Here is a 17,527-nt window from a genome sequence, read left to right as displayed (position 1 = left end):
TCACGTTAATGCACTCTTCCCCTTCATTATGTTCATGAGCCCACTAGGCTAACAGCGAGCCATCCAATCAGACTTATATTGTGCTCGGATGTAAATGAGTCAAGGAAGCTAAGACTTCACCCGCAGTCTGACTTTCTGGCCTACGAGTGGCGTTGGCGTCAGGCGTGCTGTTCTACCCCTAGGAAGCGAAAGGCGATCCCCCGGACGTGCTTCCGTCGCAGTCATCAAACTTCCGAACCCAGCACTGACCGTTGTGCATACGAAGTACGACAGTCTCTTGGCCCCAACAGGATCAGAGGCCTGGCTAGCCAGGACTATGGGTACAAGGTTCGATGGCGCACTTTCCAGCCCCGACGCACTTGGGTGCGGATTCTGCGGTAAAGGGTCAATTGCACATGGGATTTCCTACTTCTCGCTGTAGTACCCAGAGCTGGATTCGTGAGGTTGATCGTGGCCATTCTTTCTGATTTCATCATCTGTAATATTCTACCTTTACTTCTTTCTCTCTTTCCTCATACCTCGTCACTTGGACGTGCGACAACCTTTTCTGGCGAGTCCAAAGATACGACACGACACCGAGACCATGGCAGGTCATGCTCTTGCCAACGCGCTGGTGCCGCGAGTGGGACAGATAATCAGTGTCATGCTGGAGATCATTACTTTTGGTGCACTCACTGTTTGTATAAGTATGTTTTCAACTTCTAGTACTTCTTCAAAAGAGTGAGAATGCTAACAAGATGTGACAGTGCGACGAACTCAGTCCATCACGAAATGGATGGCGCTGCCTTTGGCCACAATATGTATGTGCAACGCAATGCACGCTCTCGGGGCTTTTAATGCGCATCATCCTAACGGAATGAATCAGTAATCATCATTATATATTGCGACTCGGCGTTGTTCGTTTTTGCCACAGCAATTATGCTTCACGGGGTTGGCATCAATTCCTCGCCGCAGGCCTGTGAAAGCGGGGTCTTCTTGTGTAAGTCTACGATACCGGATTTCATGAACCGGAAACTGATTCTTGCACAGGTTTGCTATGTTACATGACGACGAAGATCCTGACATACTATTTCCTTGTTGAGAAAGCTGTGAGTACAAGGCTCCTCCTTTTTCTCTTGTTCGAGCAGTCACTGATCGGATTTAGTATGTCGTTCGGGGGAGTCAAAAGCCTCGCTTGAAGACTAAGCTGTGGCTTTTCAACTGCCTATTCATGCTACGTACGTTGCGACCAACAGGTCCAGAGAACCCGCGCTGATGATGCTAAAGTGCCGTATACCGTCTTGGTTGTCTTGAATTTCGTCTAGTAAGCCGCAAATTCCCACCCTTGCATCGAGAAAGAAGATCGAGTACTGACGCATCGTAGCCGAATAAGCTACATCGATGACGAGGGCGTATGCATTATTGGCATGCAGAGGATTGCCATGCTACCCTTGATCATTTTCGAGGTCGTTGTGAACGTACATCTCCCATTTTCCTACCCTGGTTCTTTCCGACACAAATGAAACTGACCGAACTCCAGATTTGCCTGACTGCTCTCTTCGTTGTTCCCCTCCGCAGTCTCTACTCGTATCAAAACAACACAAACCCTACACTCCGTCGGATAGCCAAGCGCTCGCTCATGGGCTCCCTCGCCACCCTCACCACGTCCGTCGTCAACCTGACCGTCCTCATGATACTGCAAGGTGAACCAGCCTGGATCTGCTTCATCTGCTGCAACGCCGACATTCTGTTCTGTTCACTGGTTCTACATTGGGTCACATCCAAAGACAAGACGATGATGACTACCGACGCAACGAGCGGTACGGGAGGCGAAAACATTGGCTCAAGACACGGTACAACATCACACCAAAGACGGCAAAGCAAGTTGATGTACGGAGACAACACAGAAGAAAAGCTGCGCAGTGAAATCATCACCATCAAGGGCATGGCCGACGTGTCGCCGACCGGCGGCAACAGCATCAGCATCAGCAGCAGCAGAACCAACAGCGGCGCAAACTCCCGAAGACCCAGCCTCAACGTTTTCCCTTGCTCAATCAACACACACAATCCACATCACAACAACCGTCCGCAGACATCACCTCGTTTAGTGCTTTCCAGCGTCACAACGGAGTGCAAATCCTCGTCGCCGCCTAGCAAATTCCGCGCCCCGAGTCGCGGCATGTACCGCACACCCACACGAGAAGAGTTCGGGGACGAGGTCGAGTTGAACAATATCAGGGTGCAGACTATCCATACGAGGGAAGTGGAGATCGATGAGGAGGGGAGGGAGCGGACGGGGAGTGTGAGGAGTGAGGGGGACGAGTGGGTCGGTCATGAGCGGAGGGTCATTGGGGATGGTGTGGTTTGATCTTTGGCGTATGTCGCTAGTGGCAAGCTTGCCTGGATGCTTTGGATGTCATGGCTATTTGTGTTTTGACGTTTGCGTTTTATACCTCTTGTCTGGATTTTGTGGGCGGGTGTTGAACCGGCACGTGTATATAGTCGCACTTGATGTACTAGGAATGTCATCGAGCTCTTGGAATTCAAAAATGATACATCATGGATTGCAATACTGGTAGCGCAAAGACCCGAGAATTGTATTACTAGCCAGTGAAACATCCACAAGACCATAAGAGTATTAACTCCATAACACGTAAAGACCTTGATCAACATATGCACCTTCATCATGTCTACCAGTCATGATTACCCAATGAAACCACCACAGCCTCAGCTCAGGCCGCAAACCTGACATTCTTACTGCTCTTCTTCTTCTTCCCCCGCTCAGTCAATACCTCGTCCACGTCGCGTTGTAGCTCCTGTGCGTGTACCTCATGACCTAAAACATGTTGCATATATGCCAACACATCGTCGGTGACCTGAAAAGAATGGTTGAGGAGGGCCAGAATGCTACTGTGGAGTTTTGCAGCTGAGACCTTGTCTTCTGTATTGTACTCTTCGGTATGCGCTAGTGGCCCGTTATCGCTTTCCGTGTCGGGCGCCGCCTCCTCGAGAGATCTAGTAGATATTCTGTCTTTGTGTTTGGGGGACGCCGTGGGAGACGCTGCATGGGCGTTTGCTGTCTGAATTGATATATTGTCGTCGTCTGGTAGAGTGATCGGACTTGTAGCTTTGCCTAGCTGTGACTCGCTCATGTGAGAGCCATTCCGCGTCCTTTTGCCATGGATGATGTTCTTGGGGTCCTTGGGGTCACCGATGATGATGTTAGATAAGTTGGGAGAATCCTCCTCATGTACCCAGCCCTTCATATGCCGATTGCTTGTTGGTTTCAGGGCCGCCTTGCCCTTTATTGGAGGCTTTGTAACTTTTCGCTGGGCGTCGTTGTGAGGCGTAGCACAGACTATCTTGCTGTGGCTGGACTTTGCCATGATGATGTGCGGTGTTCAATAGAATCGATCACTGAGATATGAACTTCAATTGAGAGAGTGAAGAAAGAAGGTTTTGTGTGTAAGTCATTGTTCGTTGGTGGGTGGGTTTTGAAGATACTTGACTGTATGAGTCGAGCGAGGAGTGTGGAGCGGTACATGGGCGCATCTGGGCACGAGTCTTCCCATTGTGTGACACCAACACAACTCACGAGGCACTCTGACTGTTTACTAGCGGAACAGAAAGGATTGCATGACTGTAATAGTGTGCGCCTGTCGTCGAACCCTGCAATGAAACCCCATCCACATTTGCAACGTGCTGCACAATGGTGCCATGGTATTGTGGCATTCGTTGTCTTGTATACAAATTCCTCATTTCTTCGCGGCTGGTTTCGCAGGCGTCGATGCAGGCGCTTTCGCAGGTGGTGTCTTGGTAGCATCGGTCGGTTTTCCTGGCGGCTTGCCCTGACTACTGATAAGATCGAGAAGATGGTCTTCCGTCTGCTTCCCCTGTCCATGAGTTAGCCAAAACACTCGTAGTATATTCTCTCAGCCTCCTTCTCGTGACGTACCTTCTCGGCATCAGTCTCCGCATCCCATCCTCGTCCGAACTTTGTTCTGAAAGCCGCCAATTTTCCAGCCTCATCCTCCTCGACATTCAGCAGTTTGTGTGAACTCGGGTTCCACAGCGGAGAGTTCCGTTGGTCCTTTGCGCTCTTGTATACGGGCTGTGGGTTTGTGGTTCGTAGGGTGAAGGAGCTGCCGTCAGAGAGGGTCACGAGTTGGGTGAAGGTGTAGGGTCGCTTGGGTCGGCGGAGAAGCGTCGCGTGTCGTACTTGGTTCGTCTGGCGTACTTGAGGCTGTATCGATTGTCGGAGGACGCGCAGTGCGCTCATTGAGGGTATTGGAGACGCCATAGTGACTTGTGCTGGGGTCGACTGTTGAAGTTGGCGAGGAAAGTTGCGGCGAAGAGGCGGAGGTCAGCCTTGGCCGATCTAACATTGGCATCTTCAACCCGCGCACTTTGTCATTCGCACCGAATTGCCCTCCAACAGTCGCGTCTTCTCGAAACATAGCGCGCTCCTGCTCCTCGGCGCATGTGGTCAAGCCGGACGATTTTAATCTGAACATGGCGCTCTCGCAGCGCCCGGCTTCGCGCTTTTTCGCAGCCTTCTACAGATGGAATCAACACACTCGTTAGTGCCTTAGTGCGCATTGATACATATATACTAAATATCCTCTTAGAACGGTCAAGACCATGTGCAGTTGCCTCTCAATACCCTCGTCGCGATACACATCCCTGCAACGGCATCTGCGCCCCACGCTACTATAATACGACTCGTCTGCTGCAACAACAAAGTCACTCCCCGTCGCAATCGCACGAGGAAGAAGCGATAGGAGCTGGGGAGGAGAATTCAAAGGTAACAGGAAGAGGAGGGGTACACATATTACGACCGGCAGAAAGTGTATCGAAGGATATAGCAAACACGCAGGAGCCCGTGGAAGAGCAAGATGCTGCCTTTGAGCTCTCTGAGGCGGAGCTGGGGGAAGAGCGACTCAAGAACTCGGTACGCAGAGTGATGCGTAACGTTCCGAGCTCGGTCGCAGTCCTCACGGTCAAAAGTATCGACCCCGATACTCAAGAACACGTTCCCATGGGCGTTGCCGTTTCTTCACTTAGCACCGTCACACTCGATCCGCCTACGATTTCCTTCAACATCAAACAACCGTCCAAGACCTTAGACGCTATCCGGGCAGCCAATGGCCTTTTTCGCGTTCATTACCCCTCCGCTGACAGAGGCGGTGCGAAAGTCGTCGATCTATTTTGTAGAGGGAACCATCCGGATGCCTACAATCTGCGATCAAAGGAACTTAGACTCTATCAGCCTAAGCTCGATAAGCCCAGGCATCATTATAACCCTAGTGATATGCCTTCTCTTGCGCCGCAGGTATTGGGGGAACAGGTGTTGGCTGCGATGGAGTGCAAGGTCACCCATGAATTTCCCATCGCAGATCATGTTATCCTTGTCGCCAGAATCAACAGCATAGAGCAAAGGGCTTCCAAGGATCCAAGCATCATGTATATCAATGGTGAATACCGTAACCCTGCGGGCGAAAAGCTCTACACTCCTACAAGATCCACACAATCCGCAGCCGGTGAAGGGGTTTTCTCGGTATGGGATTATCCTTTGTTTCCCGGAGAAGAAGAAAGACAGGACTACATGAGGAAAATCAAGACCCTCATCAAAGACAACCCTGCCTTTTACGAAAAGCCATCTGCCGAGACCTTTAGGAACATCGAATCGAGTTTACCGTACGCTACAGGGAATTTCGGAATTGATCTAGAGATTCTTGTCGCGGAGTGCCGAAAAGAAATGGGTCTCCCTGCGCGCTTGCGTGCCGAAGCGGAAGGACGACAAGTCTTGAGTGACTTCTACGGGCCATTGACGCCGGCAATGAGGACACAGATTGTCGATCGAGCGAAAAGGCTCGTTGCGTTGGATGCGCGCTTTCTGTCTCAACATTACCGCACTCTCCTATACAGCTTGGGCGTCAACCCTAGTAGCAGAGATCTCCTACCAAGCGACATCATGGAGCCTCTACGAGCAGCAAACTTAGCACCACCTTTCGACCCCCGCCGAGGACATGTCAGTGGCGGTATCGAGGATATCATAAAAGTGGAACAGCTTGAGTTCCACCTACGAGGTTATCTTCGGAACATGAAATACGAGGCTGCGTTGAAAATGCCCCTAGACGCGGCCATGGAAGCCATCAGTGAACGCAAATTAGCGGCTGTATATTTCAAAAAAGCACGAGCGCGCTTACTCACCCAGACCCATCCTCAACTATTCGATACTTCAGTCATCGACATCGCTGGCGAGGTGACACAAGTAGAAGCTCGTGTAGTTCTATGCCGCTTTATTAAAGCCCTACAGGTCGACTCTGAAGTGGGCCTTCGAAAGCACATCTTCCAAGACTGGCATGAGCTTTTGCGCCGAGTCGGCGTAAATCCTACCATCACGGGAATGGACGTGGGCTTTCTTATGGGCAAGATCCAGCATCTGTACTATTCGAACAAATCGTTCAGTGGGTTTTCTGGCGCCGTTGAAGAGATGCTGCGACCTTGGTTTGTTCAGCAAGTTAGCTGGGAAGACCTTGAGGAGCGCGTCAGAAGCTTTGTTCAGAAGACCCCACTGCGCGCTACAGGATGGTCAGGCAGAGACAGACTTGCCGCTATGGGCCTGCGCTGGGATGCCACAGTTGCGCTACCGAGCAACAATCCTTCTAAGCAGGCGGGTGAGAAACCGCTGAACCGAGGCGTTATTCTGGACACGCTCGTAGCAAAGGAGCTGAAGAGTTACTACGGCAGTGGCACTGAGGAAGAGAACCATGCCATCGCCAGGTACTTGAAGGAGACGTACAGCTTCGACATCACACACAGACCGATACAGTACGAACCCGCAGCGCCTACATATCAATCCTCGAGTGATGAGATGCAACAAGCTCTGCACGCAGCTCCGGTTACTGCTCAACAAGAGGCACAATCTGAGCAGATCTTCTATACACCAGACAGCATAAGCTCTTCTCGCAGGGCAGGCGGGTCGCCAAAAGTTCGGCAGATAAAAGCAGACCGGTCGTTGAAGATTACACGGCCTACTTCAGAAGCCCGTACCAAGCACGAAAGTAAAAGCAAGCAGCGCAAGGGTGGCCAAGGATCGGCTGAGGGACCTTGGGGCACTTACTCTTTTATTGAAGGAAGGAATGAGTAACGTGCCATTGTATGTTCGGTATGTATACTATAATTAGCGTACGTAATTCAGAGGAGATATGAGGCCACATGCTTTGAGTCGAAACTCATCTTAAAACTTGTGTAGTACAAGGTCGTGATGTTGATGTTGATCTTGAGGGCGTGAATTTCAGAGCACGTGACTTCGGTCACGGATTAACCTTGGTCCGTGCAGCCTGAAGCTCGATCGCAATTTCCTAGTCGGAGCTTCCCCGCGAGTATCTTCGCGCCGCAGCAGCTATACCATATCCAATCGCCGATAGCATAATACCCATACAACTACTCCGAGTTATACTACTGCCCAGGTCGAAAAGCAGCAGTCATGAAGCTCGTCAGGTAGGCTAGCCCTCAACTTCTGCGAGACTTGCAACTAACGGCTTCGCGCAGGTTTCTTATGAAGTGCCAGAATGAGACGGTCACAGTCGAGCTCAAGAATGGTCAGTAAAGCCCATGCTTCCTTCTGTTTTCTACTCTCATCGCGTTGTTGTCTGGCGACAGCAGCTCTGTTGCGAGCGCGTCTTCTTATGGTTGCGCAAGCACGCTTTTACATCGAAACCTTCAGCTACTTCCTGGAAACATGATCTGACAGGAGCGCAGGCACTATCGTAAACGGCACAATCACCTCCGTCTCACCGCTCATGAATGTCGCGCTCAGAGCCGTCAAGTACACGCCCAAGTCTCGCGACACCGTAGCCCTCGACACAATGACCGTCCGCGGTTCCACAATCCGTTACATCATCCTCCCCGATTCATTACCGCTCGACACACTTCTCATCGACGACGCGCCCAAGCCCAAGAACAAGGCAAGGAAAGAGGTCGGCGGTGGTGACCGTGGTGCAAGGGGCGGTGGCCGCGGAGGAGGCCGTGGACGTGGTGGAGGTGGTCGCGGAAGAGGCGGCGGTGGCAGGGGACGCGGACGGGGTTTCTAGGTGCAGAAAAAGACAACAGAGATTGAAGGCCAAGAAGATCACCCGCAGATGCGCATCACGGCGTCGCAAGAGGGCAGGGAATTGCGCTATGAAATTTGGAAGATTGAGATTATGGATTACTGCACACGACACCAAAGTTTGACGCGCAGTAGGATCATTGTTGGATCAGCTGCACGTACAGGAACAGTCCAACATGTGTGGCGGTCAAACACAAGGGTTGGTGCAAAGGTCGCGCCTCGAGAGAAGAATGATACCACATTGAATCGCAACACTTTACGGTCTTTTGCGAATCTCCGATTTTCTTTGCTATACAAACGTTCGCAGGCTACTTACAAAAACTAGATACGAATCGCCCGCGATAACCGACTACTCCGCATCATACGGTGCAACGGGTGCCGTATCGTTGACCTGAATCCCACCCCTCTTCTTCTCGTTACTGTCATGGAACGGCAATTTCCATCCACCCTCTCCCTCCGGCGTACTCAGCCACAACCTCATCAAGTGCCTCCTTGGCGCCGGTGGCGCATAATCTTTGTACGCTGTTCTGGCGTGGAATATATGGTTGTTGGACAGGAACTGGATATCGCCCACGTCCAGAATCATGTGCAGCGCATGCTTTTGGCATGTCTCCTCGAGAATGGTAATGGCGCGCTCTTGGGCGTCGGAAAGAGCGGGGATGAGACCTGCGTCCGAGAAACGGGTCAAGGAACGGACAAAGTAGGGGTCGAATCTGTCGACGGTTCTGTCAGTCTGAAATTCTGAGGACTTCATGGTTCCTCAGGCGCTTGCTTACTTGCTGTAGACCCTTGGATTCTCTCCCGTCTCGAGGTAGAACACGGCGGTTTTGATCCATTCCTTCTGTCCCACGCTTGTCTCGCCTTTGCGGTCAAAGTACCAGACAGGTTGGGTGAGCAATTCGGCAACATCAGGGTGGTATTTCTGAAGATCATTCCACACTTCATGGCTACTGACCTGTACACGCAACCAGTTAGCAAAACCGCATACTTCTGGAGATGTCTTGCGAACTCGGGAAATCGCAACATGACTTACAAGATCAGACTCCCCACCCTCCAACGCCTTAGCCACACATAACAGCCCCACCAGATCCGAATCATCGGCATGGAAGAACTGCCTGGCATTCGTCCGGTAAATCCGCACTTTATCAATCGCCGTGGCATCTTCACCCAGATCCTTCACATGCCCAAGTACATGACCCCGACTATTCTGGCTCACAAAGTAACCCAGATACGTTCCGAGACCCATGTACGCAACAGCAGATTTCTGGTTTCCCCACTGCTCAACAGGCATACCTTTAAAGAGAATGAATCCCTTTCCATCGATCAATTCTTTCCGCAACGGCTCAAGGAACTTGGAGAAGTTGGGTAGTGGGAATAGATCTTTGGTGATGCCTGTCAGAGGTGTTCCAGAGGCGATGAAGGCATCTGCTGCTTCGCTCATCTCGCGCACTTCGTCGGCGGAGAAGATGTGCGTCCAGCGTTCTGGGTTGGATGCGTAATCTGTTTTGCTCCATGCTGTTGGGCCGGTTATTTCTTTGGGGAAGGCAGAGTACGGTTGTAAGAGGGAGTAGATGGGCTCGTGTTGGCCTGATGTGCGTATTCCATCTGGGAAGATGGATTTGGGGGCTTTCTTTGTGGTTGTAGTGGTTGGGTCGGAGAGTGTGTGTGGTGCACTAGGCGAGGGAGAAGTGAGTGCTGGCGCCATTCTGGTGAAGGTTCTCGAGCCAATTGGACGGCAGGAGCTCGGTCTTGAAAAGGATAAGTGGAATTACGAAGAGCTGGGTATGTGTGTCTCTTCAATTCCTCGAATGGATGTGATCAAGAGTGTTACACAAAAGCCGTTGAAAACACGTAAAAGCAAGATTAATTTGTCTATATATACTTTTATTTCCAACGATCCCTGCCTTCCTAAGCCTTGTCTCCCCCTCATCCCCTCATTCCAATGTTATCGCATCATATCTGAATCCATGTTGTTGTTTGCGATCATTTAGCCCCAAATGGCGTGCTCGCACGGCATCCCAGGCCCAAGTTGACGCAAGCCCCGCTCCTACCTCCCATGTCTCAAACGTAATCCTTTCTTGGCTTTTTGCATTCGGATCGCTGCTCATCACTGTTGATCAGAAATCGGCAGTGGGCAAGGGTCGTGATTTTATGAGCTGATAAGATTGTTACAAGGGTTGGCTGATATATGTACGTCGGGATAAACAAGACGCGAAGTGGACGAATGGAGGACCTTTACCCCACTTAGTCGCTCCAAACGCCTCTAAATGCTACAGGGCAGAAAAGCCCGGGAAATCGATATCAAAACCCATGCGGAGTAAGACCGAGGACGCCGCGCGCCCCGATTCCGCACACATGCCCAAGACAAGAACGCCGTACCGATCGATCGCCATCATACCACAAATTTCCATGCCCCTCAGAAACTCTCCAAACATTCCTCAACAACAGCTTCCAACATACCCAGCGTATAGAATCTTGCAACATTGCCGTACACATTCATCTTCCTCTTGATCTCCTGCTTGTTCTTCGTAGCTACCCATTCGCCTGCGCAAGCACAGTGTTCCATAAACTCATTGCTGCGTAGCCTCTTGCACTTGCCGCACTTCAGATCTTGCGTACACCATTCGAGTACCATCTTCTGCACTTCGCCGACGAGTTGCTCTTCGATGCGTCGCTTGTCGTAGGTTGACTCGCAGTTGTCGCACTTCCATTTGGGAAGGACGGGGGCGGCGTCGCTGTCGGGAAGGACGACTGGAAGGAGAGAGGAGTCGCGGCAGAGATCCAGGTCGCGCGAAGATGTGCAATCATCACAGATGACGCCCCGGACGACGAGGGCGGCACTAGGGTTGGTAAAGCTAGCTTCTGCGCTGAACTCGCGAATGTCGAAGAGGTTCAGTAACTCCTTTCGCAGCGCACGCGCTTCGAGCGAGATGGCACGATCCAGACTTAGCACTTGCATGATGCTCTTGACGAGTTGCAAGACCGGATTCGTGAGCTTGAGATGCGAGCCTGGAAGCTCGGGGAAGACATAGTCGGAAGCGAAGAGGGGATCTAAGACCTCTGCGTGTTGCTTCTTGGCGAAAACGTTCATCTGCTTCGACAGAGGTCTAGTGAACTGCTTCGGCAGGATCTGCGTTTGCTCGTTCGGATCGACAGTAAGTGGTCGGAGCGGGATCTGGGTGACTCTGGGTGTCGAGCCGTCTTCCATAATCCCAGGGCGTTTTCGTGCGTGCATGAGTTCCATGAACTCCACGACCCAATCGTTGAAGGTCGGCTGGAACTTCGGCGGCAGGAACTGTGCAAGCTGCCAACACATGATGTTCTCAACCGGCTGTGTCTCGTCCTCGGTGACTTCATTGCATCCTTTGCCTCCGTAGTTGAACTCGTCATACCAGACCAGGTAGTCCCAGTATTCTTTGATCTCAAGCTCCATGAACTGGAAGAGCGGTTTCGACTTGATCGTCTTGATGATGTACTGACTGTACGCATAAGCGTTACCCACTTCAGCTTTAGTCGTCTGGAGAAGCAGGCGGTTCGGACTAGCAAATACGATGTGCGAACCGACACGCTTGAAATCCGTCATGAGTTGCTGTAGCGTCTTCTTCGACATCATCTGGACATAGTAGTGTAGTGCGCGGTCGTAGAGGAACGATCCCGGACTGCTGACCCAGCGGACGAGATGTTGGACCATGACATCGGCCATACTAAAGCCGTGCCCGGCTTGAACAGCTTCAACCCACCATGCTTTTACCATCTCTCGGAGGACGGTGATACCGGCGCCTGCAAAAGCGTTGTCTGACACGATGACGTGGGAGCCGTCACCCGTAGAATCATAAGATGGGTTGAAGGAAACAGAGTCTGCACCCTCAAGCTCGTTGACCAGAGACGACGACAGGATGGTGTTGATAGCGAGGTTACGAAGGTTGATGTCGATGCATACTGACGAGTATGTACCTGGGTTGTTTACCGACGGCATGTCCACCGTCTCCAGGGGCCCAAGAATGTCATCCTTCTCGTACCCAGCGTGATCTGGCTTCGCCTGACCAGACCACCAGAGTATCACTCGTTCCTTCTGCAAGCGTCGTGCATATGCGATATCGATCAGGAAGCGTGGGTCGTTGCTCTCCAGGTTGCAGAGCGGGACGTCTCCATAGCGAGCAAGCTCCAGCAGATGGGCAACCCAGGACCCAAGATCAAGATAGTGGCCTACTAGTCGCCTGGCAATGAACGCCTGCCAGCCGAGTGGTGGTAGTTGCTTATCAGTCTCATCAGGGTGAAGCGGTAAGATGGGTAGTTCCTTAAGGATAGGAATGTCGTGGGAGAGAAGAGCCTGGTTTGGCGACTGCATGACCACAATCATGGGCCCGCTTTCGTCTGCCTTCATCTTTTTGACAATGTCCCCGACCTCAAGAAGGGCCTTCCGCTTTGTAGTCACCATCATTGTCTTGAAATGAATGTCATCCTGGTACTCGATCATAGTCTGCCACGGTTCGCCATTGCTGTCTTCCATCCGTCGTTGCAGTGCATCCCGGTAGATGCGGTCGACGTTAGGCATACCCTGAGAATCCTTGGACTTGTTCTGGATGACAATGTGCGCCTCATTCTTTGATGTTGAGAAGATACCGTAGATGTTGCGGTCTCCGCTGCTGACGTGATAGAGGTATAGATAGTTGAACGGTGCCTCAGCCAGGTATGGCTCTTTTGTCGGCACCTTTCGCAGTGCCGACAGATCGAAACCTTGTTCAAGACCCTTTCCGAGCACACCCTTCTGCGACTCGTCGAATGTGCAGGTACTACCCAGCTCAAGTATGGCTCGTATATTGAGTGGCACATGCTTCTCGTATACGCCTTCGACACTGGAATGGTTGAACAATGCTGAAATACTGTTTGCTTCCTGGACGTATGTCTCTTCCGACATCTGGAGCTTGAACAGATGGATCGATGGATGCCCGTTCGGCAGAGAATGGTTGACGACCTTCTCCACAGAGCACCCACTAATCGAGACATCTGGAAGATCTTCACTCCTCAGGTTCAGATACAATTGTCGAGGCACGATGATCTTGAGGGCGTGTATCTTCTTGTCGATCAGAACGAAAGCTCTGACCTCGCCTGGCGTCTCGGTCGGTCGCAGCTGAACAAGCTGCCATGTACTGATGTACAAAGATTGAGCCTGGTTCCTGAAAAAGCTACCGATCGCATCGGACGCATCAACAGCCTTCTCTCCGAACAGTTGTCGTCTGCGCTTCCGTGCTTCTCGCTGAATCTTCCACTTCTGTTTCTGGTACATCAACCATCCGGAATAGTCCTTATCGATGCGTGGCATGACTTTGGGAAGTGCGGCGTATGGGTCGACAATAGGTACTGCAGGCTCGGGCTCCTTGCGCTTCGCCACCATCTTAGTGACTATGCCCTTCTTCATCTGGGATTGATTCTGCGTTAGCTTTGCAGAGCCGAAGTCTTCGAAATCCCCAGACAGCTTGTTGTTCGCAACGTTGGCGTCGCCGTTGGTTAACACCTTTTTGCTGAACATATCCGTCATCTTTGTCTGTTGGAGCTTGTCCTCCTTCTGACGGATCCTGCGGTCAAGCCAGTCAGGATGCGGCACCCTGGGAACGGGGTTTCGGACTTTCTGGTATGCTGCAGGGATGGTAATGAGCTTTTGGATGACAGATGCCAGACGTTCGCGGTAATAATCCCAGTCAAGGATAGAACGAAGGTCCATCTCTCCAGGATCGTCTCGCAACCATTTCCTCAAGAAGTACCTTTTGACAGTTTCCTCTGCCGAAAAGATCGCCAAAGGTACGGCACGTTCAGTGACGGGAGCGTTCCTGGGCGTCTTGGAGATGATGTACTTGCAGTTTAGACCCTTGTCTTTCACCATCTGTTCGCCCAAAAACTCAGCGAGACGTTTGGCAGTTGTGATAGCAGTAGACTTTTGCGCTCCATACTCCTCCAACGTCTTCGTCATACTCTTGTTCTCCACAATGAGATCGATGAGCTCTTCATCTGCCAGTGTCGCTCCACGAGTGTCGAGAATATCGAGCCATCGGTTGGCGACCGTCGCGACGGCTCCATACGTTTCTTCCAGTGTTGTACCTTCCAAGAAGAACTTGAAGATCTGAGCCTGGAAATTCTTGATGAGCTTTAGCTCACCACGACGCTTCACCTCAAAACCCTTCAGTTCCGCCAAGCTACCGTCGTGGTTGAACACAGCATAACGCTTCTTTAAGTTCTTATCCTCTTCCTTCGATGTCGGCAAGATCATGGCCTTGTACGGCCCATCGACTTCGAAGAAGATGGAGTTGTCGCTATGCTTCTCGTACCGGAAGGTTTCTGGGTCTACCAGTGTCTCGTACTGGTGGTTGGTGTACTGCGCGTGGACCAAGTGGTTCAACATCGTGCAAGGATACGAGATCGTCAGCTTCTTGCCGTTGCTGAGTTTGAAAGCAAAGTTTTCCGGAAAGGTCGCTGGTAGAATAGCCCAGATACCGTCGGTGTCAAGCTCCAGGGGTCGTCCAATGCGCTCGACTAGAGAGCGGGCCAATTGGATGATGCGGGCACCAGTCAAGCAAGTGACACCGGCCATCTCGAGGGAGTACCAACGGGATCCTTTTCGCATGACGTATCCGTAAAAGGAGTTGAGAATGACCTTGTGAGCCAACTGCATAGAGTCAAACAGAACAATCATCTTCTTTGCATCCTCAACTTCGGTAGCAGGAGCGCCGGCTGCCTTGAGTGCCTCCGTCTTGCCCTTCCAGACCTTCTGTTTGCCCTTGAAATCGTAACGTCGGTCACGGAAGCCACTGACGGTGTCGACGTAGAATGGATTCTCACGCTGACAGATGATGGCCTCTCGCTCGATTGTCGTAGCATCGTGGACCTTGTGGTAGATCTTCTTGGAGTAGTCGGTCAGACGCTTCCTAATCAGAGTAGCCTGTTCGTCTTCCGACAGTTCTTGGAATGTTCTCTTTGGCGAATTGGGAAATCTTCCAGGGAATTGCTCGTTTTCCAAAGCATTTCGGACCATGTTGTATTCGTCGCGTTTAGCTGGGAGGTACTCACCTCTCCAAGCCCATGGCATTCGGCGATCGCACGTTTTTCCTGGGCGGTTGAAGTCGCAAGCCGCGCAATTTGACTCGTCAATCATGGAATCGGGTTGTAAACGATTAGTAGTCATGATGTTCGGATACATAGATGCAACGTCCAAATGGTAGATGAGGGGTCGCTCGTTACGATTCGGTGTAGTTTTGAGCTGCATGAGCTTCTCAACGATCTCGGCCTTGATCTCATCGTAGTTGACGACGTCCTCCATCTTCTTCTTCTCTTCAACCTCGATGCTGAACTTCAGCGCTGCATCGAGATCGTGGAGCAACTCATCAATAGCCGTAGGATCGACAGCGAAATTATATGCGATGTCGCTTCGGAACACGCCGGCTTCCAGCGCTTCGACGTGACCACCAACATAGGTCTCGGACTCCAGAAGATGGCCTTCCCAGAAAGCTTCCTTCGGCGCCTGATGCTTGTTCGGTAGGACGATGCCTTTCTGGTATGCCTGCACCATCAAAAGCATCTCGCAAAGGGTACCTGTACCCTTGCGCAGCGCGTCGTCTGGTCCGAGTGGTAGGATCTTGCACAAAGCGAAGATGAACGGGTGCACATACTTCATGTATAAGTAGTAGGTCGCGACAGCGTCGGAGACAGAGTACTCTGCAAGTGTTTGCGGTCGTTCAGCTGCATAAGGTGTCATGAGTTCCGGATCGAGCTCGTCGGGGTCGTATCCAAGCTTAGCCATAGTAACAGCCTTCAGACCACGACTTCCTTGAGGTAGGTAACTGTCTCGACTGACCCAAGAGAAGGCATCCATATGAGCACAATAGTCTGACTGATAGATGTCCTCGTTATTCTTTCTGAACCCAATCTCTTGATACATGTCGATACCCTGTACGCTAGCTCTTGCTTCGACGAACGGCCAATCGAAGAAGTCTCCGTTGTAGGTGACCATGACTGTTGGCTTAGCTTCCTTGATGTGTTCGAAGAAACGTTCCAGCACCCCCTTCTCGTCCGGCTCGTTGAAGATCATGAATGGACCCTGATATTCTGGTTTTGGCGTGTACTCAAAGTCCGAAATGTCTTCTGATACGATTTCGCGGTTGGTGATGAGAAATCCCTGACCGTCGATCATGTACGATATCATCATGATCTGATCGATAGCTGCGTCGGGAAATTTCAGCGGGAGCTTCGTTGTTTCGATATCGTAGGCCATGACGACGGGATCCGCTGGTGTAAGGCGATCCTCTATGCACTTGATGCTTATTACGCCATGCTTGGCCTCGACAGTGTACCAGTTTCCGATCCGAACGTCCTTGTCGATAGCCACTCGCACGTGGTAGGGAACATCGTATTCCCGAATGTCTAAAATGAAATCGCTCGCGTCAACGGTGGTCGTAAATCGTTTCTCGTATTCGTACTCGTCGTTATCAAAAAAGTCAAATGCGCCGTTGCCACTGTGTGCGTGTTAGCCATCGTATACGCAGAGGGGACGAGCTGGACTCACTTTGCAACCTCGGCATATGTATCCATCGCATTGACGTTCTTCTTGTTCTTCTCTACCACTGGTGCGACCGCTTTCCTGACAGCCAAGAGGTCGTTCACGTTGGCGAATGTGAGTTGCAAGAACTTTCTCCGGTATCCTGTCAGATGATTTGGCATGCTTAGATCCTCCTTCTCGACCGTCTTGATCGACTTGATCAAGCCCTCGTATGATTTCTTGCAGTACTCTTCCACGTCTTGTTCCCTGCCCTTCTTGATCGCCAGCAGAAAGTATGGGTCGTATTCGAGTGTCGCTTTGAATGTGTCGCCTTCGTCGCCAATGAAGTAAAAGTCTACGCCGGCTCTGCCACCCGGTACATCCTCGTCCTCTATTGTTGTCGAATGCATGTTGACGAGCCATCCCACTTTCTTCTTGCCCGAGTCGAAGCGTGCGAAGCCCATAGTCTCATCGATGCGGTGGGCGAGGCGCGTAGATTCGAGTTTCTCGTTTTGCGAGGTGCCCTCGCCACTGCGGAGTGACGAGGCATCGACCGTCTTGGGTTTCCGTGGGCCGTAGGATGTGTTGCCCAGCTTGCCCACCCGGCGGAAGGGTTGGCCTGCGCGTCGTGGCGCCATGGTGTGTGGTGGCAGAAGGTAAAAGAGTATTAAATGCTAAGTATGCAGGTCAGGGTATCATTGGGACAGTGAAAGAGCGAAAAGACGGGGTATCGACAATTGGCGGTGGGAGTGTCTTGTCGAGGGTCTCGCAGTCCTAAAGGGTGGATCGGCAAATGCTGGACGCGACGCGCGCGAGCGTGTTGTGCGCTTTCCCCGTTTCGGTAGATTGATTTTGATGTGGCTGAGCACAGCCACATCCTGTCCCCGATCTCGTGGGATCATACA

At 51.6% G+C, this 17,527-nt stretch overlaps 7 protein-coding genes across 7 annotated transcripts; 3 read left to right on the top strand and 4 right to left on the bottom strand.

The window, feature by feature from the left end:
• Nucleotides 1-1,498: 1,498 nt before the first annotated feature.
• On the top strand, nucleotides 1,499-2,347 carry J4E92_008543 (uncharacterized protein; the record flags this gene model as incomplete). The annotated part of the gene is made up of 1 exon (XM_051499894.1): nucleotides 1,499-2,347. The coding sequence occupies one exon, from the start codon at nucleotides 1,499-1,501 to the stop codon at nucleotides 2,345-2,347; it is 849 nt and encodes a 282-aa protein (XP_051349907.1).
• A 364-nt stretch (nucleotides 2,348-2,711) lies between these two features.
• Nucleotides 2,712-3,365, bottom strand: J4E92_008542 (uncharacterized protein; the record flags this gene model as incomplete). The annotated part of the gene is made up of 1 exon (XM_051499893.1): nucleotides 2,712-3,365. The coding sequence occupies one exon, from the start codon at nucleotides 3,363-3,365 to the stop codon at nucleotides 2,712-2,714; it is 654 nt and encodes a 217-aa protein (XP_051349906.1).
• Nucleotides 3,366-3,734: 369 nt separating this feature from the next.
• Nucleotides 3,735-4,258, bottom strand: J4E92_008541 (uncharacterized protein; the record flags this gene model as incomplete). The annotated part of the gene is made up of 2 exons (XM_051499892.1): nucleotides 3,735-3,872; nucleotides 3,935-4,258. 2 exons carry the CDS (start codon nucleotides 4,256-4,258, stop codon nucleotides 3,735-3,737), a joined length of 462 nt encoding a protein of 153 aa, XP_051349905.1.
• Nucleotides 4,259-5,338: 1,080 nt separating this feature from the next.
• Nucleotides 5,339-7,132, top strand: J4E92_008540 (uncharacterized protein; the record flags this gene model as incomplete). The annotated part of the gene is made up of 2 exons (XM_051499891.1): nucleotides 5,339-5,343; nucleotides 5,398-7,132. 2 exons carry the CDS (start codon nucleotides 5,339-5,341, stop codon nucleotides 7,130-7,132), a joined length of 1,740 nt encoding a protein of 579 aa, XP_051349904.1.
• Nucleotides 7,133-7,471: 339 nt separating this feature from the next.
• SMD1 (mRNA splicing protein smd1) lies at nucleotides 7,472-8,078 on the top strand (the record flags this gene model as incomplete). Its single annotated transcript, XM_051499890.1, has 3 exons — nucleotides 7,472-7,485; nucleotides 7,537-7,586; nucleotides 7,747-8,078. 3 exons carry the CDS (start codon nucleotides 7,472-7,474, stop codon nucleotides 8,076-8,078), a joined length of 396 nt encoding a protein of 131 aa, XP_051349903.1.
• Nucleotides 8,079-8,444: 366 nt separating this feature from the next.
• J4E92_008538 (uncharacterized protein) lies at nucleotides 8,445-9,800 on the bottom strand (the record flags this gene model as incomplete). Its single annotated transcript, XM_051499889.1, has 3 exons — nucleotides 8,445-8,808; nucleotides 8,872-9,050; nucleotides 9,129-9,800. 3 exons carry the CDS (start codon nucleotides 9,798-9,800, stop codon nucleotides 8,445-8,447), a joined length of 1,215 nt encoding a protein of 404 aa, XP_051349902.1.
• Nucleotides 9,801-10,511: 711 nt separating this feature from the next.
• Nucleotides 10,512-17,260, bottom strand: POL2 (DNA polymerase epsilon catalytic subunit; the record flags this gene model as incomplete). The annotated part of the gene is made up of 2 exons (XM_051499888.1): nucleotides 10,512-16,599; nucleotides 16,650-17,260. 2 exons carry the CDS (start codon nucleotides 17,258-17,260, stop codon nucleotides 10,512-10,514), a joined length of 6,699 nt encoding a protein of 2,232 aa, XP_051349901.1.
• Between the last annotated feature and the right edge of the window lie 267 nt (nucleotides 17,261-17,527).

Source organism: Alternaria infectoria, assembly GCF_024043175.1.
Source record: "Alternaria infectoria strain BMP 0036 chromosome Unknown scaffold_17, whole genome shotgun sequence".
In the NCBI taxonomy this organism is placed as follows: Eukaryota; Fungi; Ascomycota; class Dothideomycetes; order Pleosporales; family Pleosporaceae; genus Alternaria; species Alternaria infectoria.
Note: the sequence above shows the minus strand (reverse complement) of the source record. Positions and strands in the feature narration are given on the sequence as shown.